Raw genomic sequence first — 19,802 nt, forward strand, 5'->3', positions numbered from 1 at the left:
CTTCTTGTTTCTTCTTTAGTTCGGCTTCTTTCTTCTTCGCTTCTTCCTCCTCTTTTTTCTTTTTCAATTCAGCTTCTTTCCTTTTTGCTTCTTCTTCTTCTTGTTTCTTTTTTAGTTCGGCTTCTTTTCTCTTTGCTTCCTCTTCCTCTTGTTTCTTTTTCAATTCAGCCTCTTTCCTTCTTGCTTCTTCTTCTTCTTGTTTCTTCTTTAGTTCAGCTTCTTTTTTCTTTGCTTCCTCTTCTTCGTGTTTCTTCTTCAATTCAGTCTCTTTCCTCTTTGCTTCTTCTTCCTCTAGCTTTTTCTGTAGTTCAGCTGCCTTCTTCTTAATTTCCTCTTCTTCCTTTTTCTTCTTTAGTCCGGATTCTTTCCTTTCATCTTCTTTCTTGTCCTCTATATCCCTTACTTCTCGGTGCAGCTCAACCTTTTTTTCCAAACCGACAACTAATTTCTCCTGATATTCCTTCCTAACAAACTCATCGATCCTTTCCTTATATATAATCTCTTCACCTTTAAAGTCTTCCTTCCTTAATTTATCACTTTCGTCCTTATCCTTCTCTTCTACATGACTCGACTTTAATTCTTTCCCCTCGTGTTCCACATCTCTCGTCGTTTCCACTTGGCCAACATCAATAGACTTTTCCGTTCGTTTAACCTTAACACTTTTATCTTTTTCAAGTTTCACAGAATCCTGCTGTTGCAATTTAGCCGGTACCTTACTCAATTCCTTTTGTATTTGTTCCTCAAAATAATGTGCCTTCTCTGCCACGGAACATTCCGAAATATCAGGGATATTAACATTTTCCATAGTATCCGAGCCAACAGATGTTACCTCAGTTATCTCTTCCTCCGATACGACATTTTGCATATACTCACTGTCACTCTCGTTGACCGTCAATTGTGAGGTCCTTGATACCTCGGATTCGGAACGTTGATAACTCTCTCTCTTCTTTGATATATCCTCCCAAAATTTTCGCTTCTCCGAATATGTTTGCTTTTCGACGCTAGGCGAAAGATCGTGCTCTTGTTGGCCGGCTACTTTATTGGGATAACTAGCATCTACGGATTCTAGGGGACAAGCCGCTTTTTGTGCAAAGGATTCGTGGATAGTAGCGGCATCTAGAACAACCAAGAATGATGCTCATATTACTTTTTATTTATTACGTTAATTATAATCAATAATTACATCGTTTCATTTTACAATTTTTTTTTTCTTTTTTTTTGTTCTCTCATTCTCTCTCTCTCTCTCTCTCGCTCTCTCTTTCGTCGTCTCGTGCTGCGTGCAAACCTCTTTATGTACTTGCGCAAAAAATCTCATTGCTTTCTAATATAATGATCAAACGTTGAATTAGTTCATAAATTTTTGTGAACTGTACACATAACAACTCGTTATTCTAACATGAATAATACATTCAACAATTCAATGACTAATTCAATTAGTCATCGATTTCTATTTAATTTATAATGTATATTCTTTGCGTATTTATCTGTGTGTGTGGGTGTGTGTGTGTGTATTTTTATAACGTATAACATCGACTTATATATGCATCTGCGAAATTTCGTTAAAGAAGTTGAGGACAGATATGCTGTTATTTTGTATTTAATATCCCATATGGTTGTCTATGATTATGTTGATGACGGCAGTTCTGCCTGCAAGTATAACAAGTACATAAAAAAATGTCGCATTATTATCGGCATCAAAATGTTAAAAAGGATTAACCGAAAAGAAAAAAAGGAGTATATAGACGCGAAAAAATGTAAATATGTAAAGCTTTGCACTCGTTTTATTCATACTCGAAAAAGACATTAATTTTTTCTTTTTTCTTTTCTTTTTTTCGAAAGGATTAGAATTAATCAATGAAATGTTGTTCGATGTTTAGGAATAATTTGTTCGAAAGAATAGTTATCCGAAGAATATTGAAATCTCTTTTATATTTAACCCTTAAGTAGTATCCACGATACCAAGACAAATAAATTTTATTCTGCACATGTCTCGAATCATTAATCTCAATAAGATATTTGTCATTCAATTAAATAATTAATAATACAAGAGAGAAAATAGTTCGAGAATTTAAAAAAGCAAAAGAAATTTGGTTGAAGCGAGATTATTGCACAGAATGAAATATTTAATCACGAGGACGACCAAAGCGATGTTCTTTCAAAACATATCACTCGAGGGTTAACCATTACCAAAGTTTATACTAAGAAAAATAGATCTTCAATAGATCGAGCACGGTGCAAAAAGGAAAACGAATAACAACACAAGAAGAAGAAATTATCTTCGATTAAGATAAATCAATAGATCCGATTCACGTGAATAAATAAATCAAAAAAATAATGGGGATGCAAGATTGTAATTCTTGGCATCAAATAATTGATTTGATCCTTAACGTTTCGCGTTTTGCTAAATAAAACTCATTCGGCACATCTTAAACTCAATCTACATCTTCAACATCGGTATGACAATCCCCTATGGTGATATCTTCCTGAATATCCTTAACAGCAAGCATATTATCCATCTTATTAACGTTCGTCATTACGATATGAGAAGCCGCTAAAACATCAAGATCTTCGAACAGGTCGCGTTGACTACAAGAAGCTATTTGTAGATCATCCTCATCCGATACTTCCATATCCTCGCTGTCGGTTCCCGGCATGATCACAATGTCGGATGAATTCCGGACTTCAGTATCTTCTATTTCCTTCGACATTCGACTACGTATCTCTACGGAAAATGGTCCATTTCCTTCCTTGGTAGTGATAGTCTCACCACCGAACTCGCACAAGATGTCCAATCTAGGTGTCACGTAGATAACCGGTTCATCCTCGTCATTTGATATATCCTCGACGTCAGTTTCACCTTGATAAGTAATTCCTGTTACGGTCAAACTCTTTCTTCCTTCTGTGTTCTGTTCGTTTTCAGGTTCACTTGCATAAATTTCATCGACGTCCGTGAGATTCTCCGCAAAACTTCCACGTCGAGATATGTTCATTTCAGGAGTCGATAAAATTGTTAAACATCGAGGATTCGTATCAAATTTATCAACGCTCTCAATGTCCTCCATTGTCACAGAAATTACAGGTCCTCGTGACTTGGCAGGACTAGGAGTACGTGCATAAGCTTCCATAATGACCAATTCACCTTCCGAGTCCGTATCAGAGAAATGTAAGGATGTATTATTAATCATCGCATTCAATCGTCTTCTCGTAGATCTGGACTTACGTTTTTGCTTCATACTCGTTGTCTCTTTTCCTCTGGATGGACTCTGACAACATTGTTTTATCTTTTGTAAATTATCTTCTAGAGCACAACATTCATTATAATTTTTTTCATCGCCGTCTTTGGCTACATTCTGTTGATCGTTTTTTTGCTCTTCCCGAGGTTCATTCGACGGGTTCGAACGATTTTCATTCTTCACTTTGTCTTCTTCATTGCATGAATTTATTGAACAACTTTGAGACACCTCCTTGGCACCTATCTCACAATTGATCTGTTTCAATTCGTACAAATCAGTCGTAATGTTACAGACCGACGATTTATCATTCTCGGTCTTATCTTTTTCGTTATTAACGTCGATTGTAGGACTCGTTTCGTTCATGGTGTTCGCTTGGCCTGACTTTTCCATTATAAAGGATTTTTCTATTCGTCGCACGTATATATATATATGTGTGTGTGTGTATATATATATATATATGTATGTACGTATGTATATCTATTTTATATACGTTTGTTTTCAACGTGCGTATCGTAAGTGCAAACTACTAATGAACTTAAAAAAACCTGCAACTGAAAATCATAAGGAAAAGGAAATTAATGAAAATAAAGTCAATGAAGAATACGAGTGCACGTAAATAAGAGAATGAGATTAAGGAAATAGATAAATGGATATTTGAAATAAAATCGATGAAGGTCATTAGAAAAACGTATAAGGATAAAAAGAAAAAGAGAACTCACATTTTCGACGATTCAAATGAGAGCTACTCAAGCATAAAGGGACAAGCAAAGTTATTAGCTACTGCTCTCTCTCCTCGACGAACAGGATAAAACTAAAGGTGGCTATCTCGGTATCTTCCGAGCATTTGTTGAGACTCTTACGTATAATTAAATTATGGAAGCCTCACTCAATCTTTAAGCCGTAAACGGATTGACATTTTACCTTAAACGAACATATAAATACAGAAGAAGACATTTAAAAAAAAAAGAAATCAATCAAACGTGAATCACCACGTACGGAATGAATTATTATTGTCTTGTGATCGAAAAGATTTATATAAAATCTAAATGTGTCGACGTCTTCCTCACAGAAAATTCATTTTGAAAGTTTTCTTTTTGCACCTTGCACATTGTTTTTCATCTCCAATTCTTAACTCTATAGATTTTTAATTCTAATGTGTTCTTAAGTTAATCCTTACTTTATAATTAAATTTAAAAACAATTGTCTACTGTATAATAATGAATGAGAATATCGTACCTGTTTGTTCTTTCTGTAGAGTATCGGCAATGAATTTTTCCTCTGAAGGTGACGTGTCTTTTGGCTGGTCTCCCTTCTCCTTCTGTTCCATACCGTATTTTGATTTGTAAAAGTCCATTTTTTGACTTATGATATTCGAATCTTCGTACACTGCTATTAAGAAATAAGATCATATTTATATAATTGCAAAATATAGAAATATTGTTAGAAAAATATATAAGCATATATGTATATACATATATATATAGTGCCCAATGATATCACCTGTTAGTTTCTTCTGAATTTCAATTTTGCTCGTAACCTCAGGTAAGACGATATTCAGTACACAAATTGGTTGCTGTGGTGGTTCACCCTTTGCAACTTTGGGCTCGCGCATAAACAACATTCTTGCTACAGGATCCAAAAGTGGATCTCTTACTTTAACGTGAAACGATAGACGATTCTGACGGAAAGCTTTAAAAGTAAACTTTAATTGTACTCCTGATTTTGTGACTGGTATTAGGTTTCCGCTGAATTCGATGTAAAGATCTTTTCCATGTAGAGCCTGAAACAAATATAATTAACAAACATTATGTATTATTAATATTTATTTGCGTTAATTACAAGTAGAAGTTTCTTTTCAGTTTACCTCGACATCACGACTCTTTACAATCTCTAAGAACTCTTCTTGTCTTTCCAATGTGTGCATTCCTTCCTTGCCATCAGTCATGCACAATATTCTTAATGTAGCTTCGAGAGTATCCATCCGTTTTGAATATATCACGAAACTATTGAAAACAAATAGAAATTTTTAATCATTGAATATTTGCAAGAGATAAATATAAAAAAAGGAAATACGTACTTTGTAATGTAAGGTACAAACAAAGATTCTTTATATAGTTCCGTCGCCATTTTTGGAACTTCGCTAATATTCCTACAATCCATCAGCCAAAACCTAGCTGAAACTGTAGTTGTAAAGGACACACGGTCGTTCATGAACGTCAATGGTGTTGAACCAGTAACATCTTCCCATTGAGCTTCACTGGTACCACCTGACATCAAAAATAACAGCTTAATTGTTTTTTAATTGTCTAATTAATTACATTAAGCAATCCCTTTGTGTGTGTCTGTGTGTGTGTGTGTATTACTATACTTTTGACCCAGTAAATCATTCAAAAGAATTGCTTTTGAAAGAAAAAAAGAAACGTGACCATATAACTCTTATCACATTATCAGAATTAGACAGAATTTACCAAATGCATTACCACATATTCTCATTGTGTAAATAATTTATATAATATTTTAATTTAATCTACGTATACCAGCGATGCTGCAAAGCAATCGTAAAGTTGGTGTTTCGCCTCCGTATTGATTGATCATTCCTTTGTTTGCAGCTTGTGGTACGGGTATTGTCAAGGTAATCGGCTTGTGAAACTTTCTTCTCCTGGGCTCAATTGTAATGACTGGTGATACAGCAACACAGTTACCTAAAAGTTTGGCTGTAAGCTCCGCAGGGATGACGTGTGCCTACAACAAGGTATTATATATCTTAATAAGCCAGTACTCGTTTGTCTTTAATAGCTCAACTTTCTTCTATGGCTTCACTACCGTTGAAACTGACTTGTATACGACTGAATTACGTGTGTAAAATTAATTTGCAATTTTTACAATCAGAATTCAGCAAAAGAGATAATCACAAAAAAACTATTTTCAGTTTTTTACTTACTTGTAAGCCAACTTTAATTTTTTTCGTCAGAGCACCAGGTGGAAATACGGCTTGAACGTCGTTTGCTACACTGGACATTAAAATTCCACCTTCGGCTCCTATTACGTGTACTTCTTGCTTGATTCTAGTCACTATCGCGAAATATTGAGGAAAGTCAGTCGTTATTATACGAGTTATTCTGCCGGAATGGGCTGCATTCATTTGGGGATCTACAAATTGAATTTTTATTCATAATACGATGATAATTTCTCGATAATAATGTTAAAAAAAACAAAAAACTTCATATCCTTTTTTTTTAAGTATAATTAATACTAATATAAATGATAACATAATTTTAACATTATATAATATTTTAATACGAACTACAAAAATTAGTTTTTAGAGAACTTTATTGATTTGATACGTACCATGTGGTGTATTAAGCAAAGTATCGTCATTATCAACGGAATTATCATGTTCCTTCCATGTTTCTCCATTTTCACTCCTAAGAATAATAATTTCTCTCTCTTTGCCACGGATCGATGCAAAATGTGGTATGTCGATCAATACTGGCCTATAAAGAATTATATTTGCGTAAAGAACATTCTTTTTTAAATAATCCATTTAGAAATATGTTATTGCGAACTTGCCCTAAAAAGTTTGCTCCAACTGGACCCATCTCTATAATTCGAGTTGCTAAAGCTTCACCTTCCATTAGAGGCGGTGGATTAGCTACTTTACTAGGTTTTACTAATCTACACGTTACCCGTAACGGCATCGTTGCTCTACGGGGTGGAACAATTATTCGTACACCACTGTGCCTGCAACCCTTCATTGCACCACCTCGTGCATCCACGAGGAAACTCACTAAAAATCTGCAAATTCGAAATATCATAGCAATATAGAGAAATTCTTTTATTTATCGACGAATTTCAGATGTTTAAATGTATTTCAATTTCAAATTTTTTTCTAAATTCTAGCGATGGGATAGGCATTTAGGTACTTACGATCGGAAGTGAAGTCTCCTAAAATCAAAATACGTTTATTCAATCAATTATTTCTAAGGAAATCATTACGTCTAAAGCTAGAGTGAATTACGGAACATTAGAATTAGATCAAATTACGATGTTTTAAGCTCTGGATTATATAATTTCCTACGTGACAAATTTATATTCGATATTTAGATAGTAATAAGAGTTTCTACAAGAGATAAAAAAAACTCAAAGATATTTGTGTTACAACTATGAAACTAATCTAGTTTTTCCAATACTTTAGAGAGGCTAAAATAGCGTGACTTCTAGTTTATTACCCTATCTTTATTATACGATCACCGTAATTTTTGATTGAGTTCAATGTAGATTTCTACGTACCCCAAATTCAATGCATCATTACTGTCAAAGTTTTCTGCCAGACAGTAATTATTGCTTTGGGTGAATTCCTGTTTTTCTTCTTTTGTAACTAAAATGAAAAAATTGGAAATCGATCAAGTTACACGCTCTGATTAGTATGCAAACGTAGACTTACCTTGTCTGTGTATTGGGTCGTCCTTCGTCACATCGATTGGTAAGGAATCATCTCGTAGGCTCTTCATTAAATCCGCGGTAAGATATTTGTATGGTTGCTCGCTAATCAATGCATCCGAAGCTAATAAACGCAATTAAATTTGATATCAATTATAATATCAATTATAAATTTGATAGCAATTAGAATGATATCAATTATGACGTTAACGTATAGATAATATTATTCTTACCACCCTCGTCATCCGAATCGGACATGAGACTCGTTTCTTGCAAACTCTCTGGTGCTATAACTTTGTACTTTTCTTCCCAATTTTTATTATCCGGAACTAAATTATCGTAAGGCATTCCTTTCAATACTTCCATCACTGATATATATCCTAACTTTTGAGCAATATTTAAAGCAGTCAAGCCATCCTAAAGAAAAAACCGATAAAAATCATGTCAACGTAAATATTACAAACAAATAAAAATGTAATTGGCAGAATTATTTACGATTAGATCGATAACTAATTAAAAACCATCTTACGAACGATTTACGTACGTTTGTACGAGCTTTGTGCGAAGCATTCCCTTCTAATAGAGCACTAACAACATGAGCGTGACCCTGTTGCGCGGCTTGATGAAGAGGTGTGTAATTTTGAGCCGTTCTTACGTCGATCTCAGCATTGTGTTTTAATAGAAATCGTATCATCGAGAGATTTCCAAAATGTGCGGCAACGTGAATTGGTCGATAACCAGTCTCGGTTTGACTTTCGACATTGGCATCATTTTTTACAAGAATAGAAGCGACTCTGACGAAATCTTCTTGAGCACAGAGGTGCAACGCTGTTAGACCATTCTGAAAAAAGTTGAACATTATTATTATTATTGTTATTATTATTATTATTGTTATTATTATTATTATTGTTGTTGTTATTATTATTATTATTATTATTGTTATTATTATTATTATTATTATTATTAATTTGATTAATTTATAAAAGAATACCTTAGCTTTATGGTTTGGATCAGCTCCATGCTCAATAAGTAAATTCGTCATATCGTAATGACCCTTTTGTGAGCTCAAATGTAAAGGCGTGAATCCTGCCTTAGATTCGGCATTTGCGTTCGCTCCGCCTTCCAACAGAGTAGAAGCAATGTCCATCTATGGCAAGTAATGTAGATTTTCGTTAGAGATATATTTTAGAATGGAAAAAATGGAAAGGAATGATTGGAATGGATTATTTTAATACCTGATTTTTACGAGCAGCGATGTGTAACGGAGTATGTCCATTCTGTGATGCAAGATGGGGTGAAGCACCTTTCTCTAATAGAAGATTCGCGACATTTGGGTGATCGTAATGACAAGCCAAATGCAGTGGTGTAATGTCGTTCTAAAAATGATTAGTAAATTCTCACCGTAATAGAACATGTAAAGTTAACCCTCTGTAATCTAACTTTTGTTATTATATAAGTTATATAATAACTAAGTATTTATTCTTAGAAACATTTAGAAAAAAAAAAAAACAGATATAAGTGTGTGTGACTTGAAAGTTATAGAGGATTAACGGAACGATTCCTTTTCTTTCCTTTTTTTTTTTTTGTTCATATTCATCTCGTTTTATTTCATTTTATATCATCGAATTGCTATAAATCGTCTGCTAACCTTTCCTTGAGCATCAAGCTTGCTGTCCTTTTGTAGAAGGATCTTTGCCACGTTCATATTGCCATATTTGGCCGCTATGTGGAGCGGCGTAAAACCATTTTTCGTTGTGGCTTTTACCGAAGCATTATTCTCCACTAGAATAGCGGCCACCTGTTTATCACAAAGTTTCGTGTTATACCAATAAATATATATATATATATACCTACATACATTCATACATTTATATATAAAATGATAAAAGTTTACGTTTATGATATGGACTCGATACAAATTAGTTCAATTGCATATATGTGTGTATATATGTATACATAAAATAATAATGTTGGTTATCTCTGCATTGCAATTAGAAATGATTGCTTACCTATTTATTGCATAACGAAGAAAAATCAGTCGACTAATGACATATGACATATAACAAGATTTACGTACTTTTTGTTTTAATTACATTGTAATAATATTAACTGTTTAATAATAAGCACAATGGGGATATGAAATTGATTGGAGAAAATGTAAAAAGATTACATAAATGCAAATAAGTGGAAAAAAAAAACACAAGCACCTTTCACACCGCCTACGCGTTGCTTGTCATAATCGTATGCATGGCTATATCGATGGAAAGTATAATGAAAAACAAAAAGAAATGTTTAACATATGTATGCATGTACATATGTATGTTGTGTGTTTGTATCTATGTTTGTATATACGTATAGATATGTGTGCCATGGAAATAAGCGAAATGAATGTTCGTTTCTCGTTTGTCATATTTATGTCTCTTTGAAATTTCAAGATCGCTAATAAATCAGCATATTATATAAGTATTTATGTACATATGTTCATGCATACAAATATATATACCTACATACGATATATTGGAATGAAAATTCTCTCGCTCGTTTGTTCGTTCTTTCTCACGCTCTCGTTTTTTCTTTTATTTCTTCTTTCTTTTTTTTTTCTTTTTTTTTAAGGAGGGAAACTAGAGTAAGGACTAAGCAGAAAAGAAAAATCAATCGAACACTTGTATGCACCGCAAGGAGTTGCATGCTATCTCCTCGTTTTAATTTATCTTATCATGCTTAAAAAAACGAAATGCAGTGAAATGAGGGAAAACATAAAAACGGTAAAACCAATGTAACGAAAATTTTATTAACTCACGGATACATAGAGAAATAAATATAACGTAAAATTATAAATCTCAAACTCTCTATAAGTTTGAAAATAAAGAAAGTGTAAGAAGAGACTTCAAATCGCGTTGATGGAAAAACGTCTATAATTGTGTGTATGTGAAGGTGATTGTAAAAATTACCTCAGTCATTATACATATATGTGTATATATATATATATATATATCTAAATATATATATATATATATATATATATATTTATATAAATATATTTTTTAAACATAAACGGAAATAATGATCGATTTAAACTACGAATTAGACCATTTTTACGATCACCATTACATATAATAAAACAAGTGCATGGTTAAACAAAATATTGAAGAAAACGAGAAGGTGCTTAGATAGATAAAAATAACGCGTTTGTTTTTTTTTTCTTTTTTACATAATCCTCAAAGAAATTAAAATTCGATCTCTTTCTCTCTTTGTTTTTTCTTTTTCTTTTTTTCACATAAGGTACTCCCGACGCCGTGACCAAAACAAATACGCCCTATTCTGCTTGTCGATGTGTTCTGCTATTTTTGCGATTTTTTTGTACATTACCTCCTCCTGACCTTCCTTTGCTGCAATGTGCAATGCCGTGTGCATATCTTTCGTTGTTGTGTCAACGGCTGCACCGTGTTGCAAGAGTAACATAACTATATCGATGTTACCCAATCTGGATGCGATGTGCAACGGTGTTTGTTGTTCCTACAAGAAAAGAATTAAATTTCTTCGGTTCGCGAGAAGCCCAAACTCTTATCTGTGTTGATTTCATCAACGAAATAAAAATGTTTAATCAACGAATATTTGAATTACATCATTTAAATTATTTACTTTTTGGATACTTGGATAATATAGCAAAAATATTTTAAATAAAGATATAATAGCACATTCATGAAGCTAGAAAAGCATACAAAATAAAAAAAAAATTAATAAATAAATGAAAAAAAAAAAATAAGACAGGAAACAAATTGTTCTATGAATATCCCAGACTGGTTAATGGACTCATGCGTTTAAGTTGAACGCGAGCAAGTATGATTTAAATATGATCGATCATTTTCTATTTAAGTGATTCTGCGTTTTCTTTCGACGTGACAAAATTTATGTTGACTTAACGAATTAAAGATTTTCGAAACAAACTTTTTTGTTGTTTTACAAAGGGGAAAGGGGAAGATTAAAGATGAATAGATAGGAAATGACGATTTGATTCGTGAAGGAAGTGAGGATTCCTTTTTTTTTATTTACTTACCCTAGCACGTGCATCGACTTTGGCTCCATTTCTTAATAAAATTCGAATAATATCGGTTTGATTAGCTCTAGCTGCCAGGTGTAGGGGTGTTTCTCCCCTAACAGTTGGCACGTCGGGATTGGCTTCGTGTTGTAGTAGGAATATCACGATATTCATGCATCCCATAAAACTGGCCACGTGTAAGGGAGTCAGTCCGGACTGTAAAATATATGTTATTTTCCATTAGGACATTTTCTTCAATTCCGATTTCCACAAATCATTCGCTTAGACAAAGTTCTCTCTCTCTCTCTCTCTCTCTCTCTCTCTCTCTCTCTTTCTCTCTTTCTTTTATTCTCCTTTCCCTATAATTCTCCATCGTTTTCAGAAATAAACAGCATAGAAGGAGCACAGAATCCATAAAAATGATCAGATTTTATATCCCGTCTTTCATCCGATTCGCACAATCCGTTAACCAGCCTTCCTATATTATTTCTTCATCTTCTCCATACTTCAATGTTAAATCATCGTTTGAACGTAAAAGAAGAAGCAGCATGAAAAATATAGTGCAAACATTTTTGTAAATGAAGAAAGAAAGAAAAAAAAAAGAAAAAGAAAATACTGCTATAATCTCTTTTAGATTCTTTTATTATTTGATTTATTAATCTTTTTATTCTTTTTTCTTAGTGCAGATAAAATTATATAAAGTATATAAACTATTCTCGCGAATTGTATGCAAGAGAATATTGAAGACAAGATAATAAGGAATTGTCGAGAAACATCGATCGTTACCTCTGTCGTAGACTCGATCGATGCGCCATGTTTCAGCAACAACTCGACGACCTTTATACGATTCTTCTTGCAAGCGATGTGCAAAGGCGTAAAACCGTTTAAAGCTCGTGCATTTGGATCCGCCTTTCTATCCAAAAGCAATTTCGCGACTCTAACGTGGCCGCAGTGTGCGGCTACATGTAGCGAAGTTAAATAATCGATCGTTACTTCGTCCACTGGTGCACGATGATAGAGTAATGCCCTAGCAGCATCCACGTGATCTCCTTGAGAGGCCATATGCAAGGGTGCTAAACCATTCTATAAAAAAAGAATTTCGTTTTATAATTTTGTGCAAATACTCAGTTTTATTCTTTTCTTTTATTGAAAATTTCTATTATACTTTACCTTTGTACGTGCACTGATTGGTGCTGAGTTCTCAAGGAGAGTATTAACAACTTCCTCATGTCCAGATCGTGCAGCACAATGTAATGGAGTTAAACCATCTCTAGTTTTTGCATCTATTTGTGCCGAGTTTTCTAACAGGATTTTTACCATGTTATTTTTGCCCCATTTCGCTGCTACATGAAGAGGACTGATATTGTGCTAAAATTAGAATAGAAAATTAGAAAATCCAGTTGATGTAAGAAAAAGAAAGAAGGTTAGAAACAAATTGTTAATTTATTTTTTGAAGTTTCATACTTTTGCCAAATAGTTCACATCAGCACCACGTTTAATTAACAAACGTGCTATCTCCTCGTTTCCATAATGAGCAGCAATGTGGAGAGGCGTGAAGCCACTCTTAGACGTGACATCCGGCTTGTGGTCGTTCTAAAAAGTAACATTGCATTGGTCAATTAATATCCAATTAAAGGAATATTTGCTTTGAGTTTTACAAAAAAAAAAAAAAAAATTACATGGATTTATCGACAGAACAAAGTTTACTTGTATTATTCACAATTCAAAAATATATTGCTTTATTTATAAAAATTACCTGCAAAAGTAAATCGGCGGCTTTACAATCGTCCTTTTTAGCGGCGATATGAAGCGCCGGTAGCCTGACTTTTCCTTTCGAATCGTTTTCCAAAAGTACACTGACGACTTTGTCGTGGCCTTGCTGCATAGCAACAGCAAGCGGGGTGAATCCATCCTAAAATTTAAAAAGAAATGATATTCACATACGATAGAATTCTATAAATCTCTAACAATTAATTTAGCTTTACCTCCGTAGCGAGGCTTTGATTGGCTCCATTGCTAAGCAACAGCTTGACGACCTGATCGTGATTCTCTTGGGCCGCCATATATAATGGTGTGAATCCATTTTGCGATTGAATATTAACCGCAGCACCATATTGAATAAGAATACTAACTATTTCCGCTTGACCAGCTAAAAAAAAAATTATAATAATAATAAAAGAAAAAAATTGTCAAATGTATTACTTATATCACAATGAATAGGATCAGTGACTGCATAGTTTACCTAAAGATGCTATGTGCAATGCGGTATTGCCTTTCTTTGTCGCAGCGTCGACCTTTGCACCCCTTTTCAAAAGTTCCGTCACTATCTCAACGTGTCCATCTTTCGATGCTAAATGCAAAGCGTTTAGACCGTTCTGCAATTTGTCAATTGACGATTAAATTAGATATTATTAGAAACATAGAAATTGAAAAAATATCTATTGAAAGAATAGAATTAAATATTACCGAGTTAGCTGTATTGATATCTAAATCAGTGTCTAGATATTCGATGACTTTTTCGAGGTTTCCAGATCGAGCTGCGCGAAGAAATGCGGTTGTATCGTCAGCCTGAAAAAGAAAAATTAAAGAGCTTATCAGAAAAATAAAGAAAAAATCGAAGTGAACTCATAACCTCGAGATTATTTATATTCTAGTATATTCTATTTTTGATCTAATTAAACTTCATCTCTCCTGTGAAATCTAGTTTACTGCAGTAGTATCCCTTCCTGTTGTGTACATTAACGCTTCGATTACGGTATTTATTTTCGTTATAGCTTGGAGAGATCGATTATTACAAGGTCTAAAGGGTGATAAAGGGATAAAAAATTGTATTTTTCATTCGTAATCATCTAAGATACAAATTTTCTTTTATGAATTTTTTTTTGTTAATTTCATTCTGTTATAGTTATTTCTTTATGAAACTAACTATAAGTTTGAAAAAAGAACACGCGTGTAAAGAGAAAACGCACGATATAATATAATAGTATTACACATTTGTGTGGCTATTTATAATGGCACCAAGTACATATTTACATAGATACATAGATATACCTTTCGAGTGTGATCCTTAACGCGCGCAAGAATTCATTCATTAAAATTTAGCGATGTATTGTAGTTACGAACAGAATCATACAAATCACATGTTTCTATCGACACACATAACTCAATGTAACATAATTTTTTGTCTAGGTATACGTTCATATAACGATATTAATTATTTATTGTGACAATTGTGACAAATTAAATCTAACACGATTCGTATAATAATATTATTAAAAATTAATAAACAAAAATGTTTAAAAATAATTAAAATTGTCACCACCTATAAAAATAAAAGATTGAACTACTTACTATTATCATTATCGAGGCAATTCGATCAATCTATCCTTATCGAAAAATTCTAATTAACTATTTATAAAAAGTGTGGAGACGTTAAAAAAAAAAAGAAAGAAAAAAAGAAAAAGAGAAAAAAATCCAAAGTTACACGGACAAAAATAGTAGTCAATATCTAACACTCAATGCCGCACGAAAACGCCGCTCGGTAGTACGACCTTCGCACACTCGCTCCCCAAATCGTATCATGTACGCATCCCCATACCCCCCCTCAGACCCGCCATATCACCCAACACCCTCCTCATCGTTGTCGAATCTAACGAAGGGATTTCTTCCTGGTATATCCTTTTTTAATCCAGTAGCCAAAGTATCGGTAATATTATAATATCGCACATAATTATTTGGCCGAACGACGATTATGATATTCTTTTACTTTCTCCATAACTTTTAGCATCGAATTAATTTCGAATTGCTAAGGAAAAAGGAAGATACCGGTACGTTTCGATAAAGCTAACGAGAGAATACGAGAAATCCTAAATCGTAAATTATTAACGAAACACTGAAATATCCTACCTGATTCGTACTGTCCGTGACCATGATGTCGTAGCCGGAGAACCAGGAGACGTCTTTGACGATGTTCTCTCTCCGGCTCGACGAGGGGATCGTGAATCGAGCGTGAAAAAAATGACTACCCTCGTAGAGAGGCCCGCGTCAATCCACCATTCGTGAAGCCGCCCGGGAAAGGTAACGCCAGAAGTACGGAACGAACGAACGGCCGAGGAGGGTGAGTTAGAGTAAGAGAAAGAGAGAAAAAGAGAGAGAGTGAGAGAGAGAGGGGGTGAAGAAGAGGGAAGGAGAAAGAACATAACGCTAGATAGGAGCCGCCCTTGTGCGTTCATATAAAGCGCAGACTCGAACTACAACGATTCATATATGAACAGAGAGGATGTTAGTATTGGTAATAATAGTAATAGTAGTAGTAATAGTGGTGGTGGTGGTGGTGGTGGTGGTAGTGGTGGTAGTTGGCGGGGAAGTATCGTTTTTCTTGCTCCCTTATGTTACTCTTTTCTCTTTCCCCTTTTCTTGCTAACCTTTCATTCCTCCTCGTTCGTTCGACGCGCATAACTTCCGCGTTAGATCAGATCCGGTGATTCGAAAAGACCCGGTTTTTTGTGTTCTCTCGGTTTAAACTAATTGTAATTCCTAATTCGAAAGTAGTGTAAGGCATATTTCGATATTAAAATTCTTATTTCGTTATACATATTTTAGAAAAATATGACGAGAAGAATAATTTGTTTGATATAATAATAGGAATATCAAAATCAATTGATACCTTCTAATACAATCATTTACCTCATTATATTTCTACTATTTCATTTTTATGCTTTGATATCTTTCTTATCTTTTGATTTGATTAATCCAGTATGAAATATATTTGAAGTTTCATTTCTTAAATGACAAATTTTCAGATATAGATAATCTTTAAACAGTCAAGAAAGTTTCTCGTGTTTATCCTTATTCAAAATTCAAACCCTTAGGCGCCTTCTATCGTATAGCTCTTCGCAAGACAAATACGAGCGATGATTATTAAAGATAAGATCACATTGACTAAAAATTACATCTTGAATTCTTTTTTTTTTCTATAAGATATAATGCTTAGTACGAAACCATCATTCATTATCGTTCGTAGATTCCATCGTAGGATCTAACTTTTATTAAAATTTTTATTAAACTTTTTACTCTTTTATCTTATACCTTTTACATATGCACCCAATGAATGATTGTATCGTTAAGACAATGTCTTTATTTGAAAACGGACGAAATTCGAAGAAGCAGGAGTAAATGCGCGTTCCATCGATCGCATTGGTCATTTCAAGGGGGATAACCAACAGCAATGACGCGAAAACACGGTAGGAAGTAGTAGTGGAAAATGAGTCAGACCTTTGGTAGTAACACGTTGTTATGCGTCGGCGTCCTAAATCGGTTTGTTGTATGGCGGGCTAGAAAGCGTCACCTGTAACACACATAGTGTGTCTGCCCTCTTGGCGGCATATATGACGATCAATAAAACACCTCACCATGGTCTTTCTCTCCCTCTTTTTCTCTCTCTCTTTCACGTACTAATCAACATTGGAATAAGGAGAACCCTGAATGCAATACTTTATACAAAGCGTTGCGTGTAAAATACACCTTACACGCGACGATCTTTTCTTTCAAGACTTTCATCACTCATACCACCTTACACTTACCCTTCTCCGTCGTATTATCGTCCCTTTAAATCGACCCTTTTCTTAATCTTCCTTTTTTACCTCTTTTTTTCTCTTTTTCTTTATTTCTTTTTTTTCTTGGCGTAATATCGTGTTATTCCATGCAATAATAATTAAGATTTAATCGTATTTAATAAAAGAAGAATTTGTTTTGTTAATTATGAAAGAAGAATATTCGTTTATTCCTTTTTGAAAGATTTTGTCGATTATTGCGATTTAAATCTCGCGCTCTTCGATAAACCATTGTTGCCAAATGTGTTAAGGCGAGAAAAGTACCGCCAAATTTGAATTGAATATTTTACTGCGTATCTTTTAAATATTTTGATTATTTTATTTAAATACATATTCAATTCGAATATTTTATTAAAGCTTTATGAATTTGAAATATATCAAATCTATAGCAGATCGATTAGAATGATGTTATATTCTGCAGACATTTTTTTAAGAAAACTATTAAATCACCAAAGAAAATATTATTATTTTCGTAAAAATGAAATGAAAAATGCTTAATAACAATATCCAGATTATAATAAACTTTTTTTTTCTTTAATTTTAATAGCAAACTTAAGAAATGTTAAAAGAAACACAAAAGAGAAAACAAAATCTTGGACTATTTATAAATATAGAAAAGTAGAATCCTCAGACAGTAACGCTTTACATAAATTATATGAATAAATACAAGGCACGTGATCGAGTTGCGTCAATTACGTAAAAATAAGAAATGTCGAAAAGTTGCCTTAAACGATAAAAAGGTCTTTTGTTTAATCCAAATTATGTGCCTTTTTTACTTTTTTATTAGATTAGTAAAGCAACGAATAAATAGATAAATAAACAAATAAATAATATAGGCTAAGATGCGTACGATTGGGAAATAAACTTTTCAACGTTTTTCATGAGACAAATAGAGGTTAACAAACGAAAATCTTTCATGAATTTTAACCTTGAAATACTAGATATTGTTTTTGATTAATATTTACCTGAAGCCTAATAATGGGTAGAAACTCAGCCTCAGTCGTCATTCCTAAATAATAGACTGTGTACTTAGTTTGACAAAACTTGATGTGTACGTATCTATTATACTCTCCATGCTGAAGACGTAGGTCATCGGATATTTATAGAATTTCTTGTTATTCTCACATCATCTTCTGTATGCTTTTGCAAAAGATATTTACATAACTCAGATATATTATATTAATCGTTTGTAAACCCATAAAAACTTAAATATTTTAGCAATTTTTCATTCACGTTACAATCATCTTATAATTCAAGAAATGACATCCTTCTCTATTTTTCAATTTATCTTGAAAACTATTCAATAAAATCTTGTACTTTTTTGCATACACATATATACAAATGTAAAGTTGTATTATTATTAACTATACTATTTCTATTAATTCGTATTATATCGTTCATTCCATCTGTTTGAATTTTATCAAACGGGATAATGACAATTATTTGAACTGTGAATACAATCGCAGATGATTCGATTTTTTAAATATTATTTCAATCTATTTTTAATTGATTGCGCATTCTTACTACATAGATTGTAAGCAATACGATTATTTGTGGAATCGTATTTTTTGGAAAACTTATTTTTTAAACGAAATAATTATAAAGGAATTATTTTAATAATACGTACAAAGAACATTTCAAAATAATTAGGGTTAAATTAACGATTGGTAACACTGCTTTTTAGGCGCTAAACTACGTCATATTGAAAAATAAAAGATTAATATTCGTTATTATTCGATTTATTGTTGATTTATTTACTATATTGTAATAAGTTGTTTAATTATCTTTTACATTAGGAACTAATTGAAACGTTGGATGAGGCGTCAGCAGCATTTATAAATAAACAATACCAAACAGCTTGTAATAAATATAAAGTAGCTGTACAATTATTTGCAAGCTTAAATCCAAATGTAGGTTATTAAAGAATTTATATTGATATAGATATTAATATGTAATATTATTATATAAATATTATATTTATATATACTTTCAGGTAAAAGATAATATTCAACATACAACAGAGTATCTATTATGTATAATTTTATTAGAGTCCAATACATTCCACAATATAATAGAAGCGTTAAAAACTCTTATAAATTTAGAAAAATCTATTGGGAAGTCCTATCCAGCTGTTTATTATGCCATAGCAAAAGCATATATTCAATTGTACAGGTAATGTGTATACACTTTTAAGTAATATATTTAATTAAAGATGTTGCGATCTGTAATAAAATCTTTATGTTTAGGTTTAATTTTGCTATCAGTACAATTAACAAGGGACTTGCTATTTTAAATGAAGGGACACATTTTCCAATCCAGTATGTACCTATGACGTCTACTATTATAAATGAAACAACAAAAGAAGGTTTATTGGTATGATTTGTCTAATTATTTCTATAAATGTTTAAATACAAATGTGTTAAGGCGAGAAAAGTTCATATAATATATCTAAACATTATATATATTATTTACTGCTTG

General features: G+C 32.8%; 2 protein-coding genes and 1 long non-coding RNA gene across 3 annotated transcripts in view; 1 reads left to right on the forward strand and 2 right to left on the reverse strand.

Annotated features, from left to right (window-relative positions):
* The window catches only part of LOC122637087 (ankyrin-2-like), a 27,201-nt gene extending 8,653 nt beyond the window's left edge, over positions 1-18,548 (reverse strand). The window contains exons 1-27 of the mRNA XM_043828964.1: positions 18,290-18,548; positions 14,179-14,280; positions 13,955-14,087; positions 13,698-13,861; positions 13,469-13,624; positions 13,177-13,305; positions 12,883-13,080; positions 12,499-12,795; positions 11,731-11,928; positions 11,043-11,189; positions 9,322-9,471; positions 8,909-9,049; positions 8,665-8,820; positions 8,218-8,514; positions 7,907-8,090; positions 7,678-7,797; positions 7,524-7,611; positions 7,161-7,178; positions 6,804-7,028; positions 6,582-6,727; positions 6,175-6,383; positions 5,771-5,975; positions 5,311-5,500; positions 5,098-5,236; positions 4,734-5,013; positions 4,470-4,622; positions 176-1,116 (exon numbers count right to left, since the gene is read on the reverse strand). Of these exons, the coding sequence (XP_043684899.1) occupies positions 176-1,116; positions 4,470-4,622; positions 4,734-5,013; positions 5,098-5,236; positions 5,311-5,500; positions 5,771-5,975; positions 6,175-6,383; positions 6,582-6,727; positions 6,804-7,028; positions 7,161-7,178; positions 7,524-7,611; positions 7,678-7,797; positions 7,907-8,090; positions 8,218-8,514; positions 8,665-8,820; positions 8,909-9,049; positions 9,322-9,471; positions 11,043-11,189; positions 11,731-11,928; positions 12,499-12,795; positions 12,883-13,080; positions 13,177-13,305; positions 13,469-13,624; positions 13,698-13,861; positions 13,955-14,087; positions 14,179-14,280; positions 18,290-18,331 (5,208 nt within the window). The 5' untranslated portion in view covers positions 18,332-18,548. The remainder of the gene's footprint in view (positions 1-175; positions 1,117-4,469; positions 4,623-4,733; positions 5,014-5,097; positions 5,237-5,310; positions 5,501-5,770; positions 5,976-6,174; positions 6,384-6,581; positions 6,728-6,803; positions 7,029-7,160; positions 7,179-7,523; positions 7,612-7,677; positions 7,798-7,906; positions 8,091-8,217; positions 8,515-8,664; positions 8,821-8,908; positions 9,050-9,321; positions 9,472-11,042; positions 11,190-11,730; positions 11,929-12,498; positions 12,796-12,882; positions 13,081-13,176; positions 13,306-13,468; positions 13,625-13,697; positions 13,862-13,954; positions 14,088-14,178; positions 14,281-18,289) is intronic.
* LOC122636952 lies at positions 1,123-4,122 on the reverse strand. Its single transcript, XM_043828667.1, has 2 exons — positions 3,953-4,122; positions 1,123-3,784 (listed from the first exon to the last, which is right to left on the reverse strand). The coding sequence occupies exon 2, from the start codon at positions 3,621-3,623 to the stop codon at positions 2,433-2,435; it is 1,191 nt and encodes a 396-aa protein (XP_043684602.1). The 5' UTR covers positions 3,624-3,784; positions 3,953-4,122; the 3' UTR covers positions 1,123-2,432.
* A 319-nt stretch (positions 18,549-18,867) lies between the features above and the next one.
* LOC122636954 lies at positions 18,868-19,346 on the forward strand. Its single transcript, XR_006329096.1, has 3 exons — positions 18,868-18,991; positions 19,121-19,234; positions 19,318-19,346. It is a non-coding gene; the product is annotated as an uncharacterized LOC122636954 (long non-coding RNA).
* Positions 19,347-19,802: the final 456 nt, after the last annotated feature.

The sequence above is a fragment of the Vespula pensylvanica genome, chromosome 24 (assembly GCF_014466175.1).
Source record: "Vespula pensylvanica isolate Volc-1 chromosome 24, ASM1446617v1, whole genome shotgun sequence".
NCBI lineage: Eukaryota > Metazoa > Arthropoda > Insecta > Hymenoptera > Vespidae > Vespula > Vespula pensylvanica.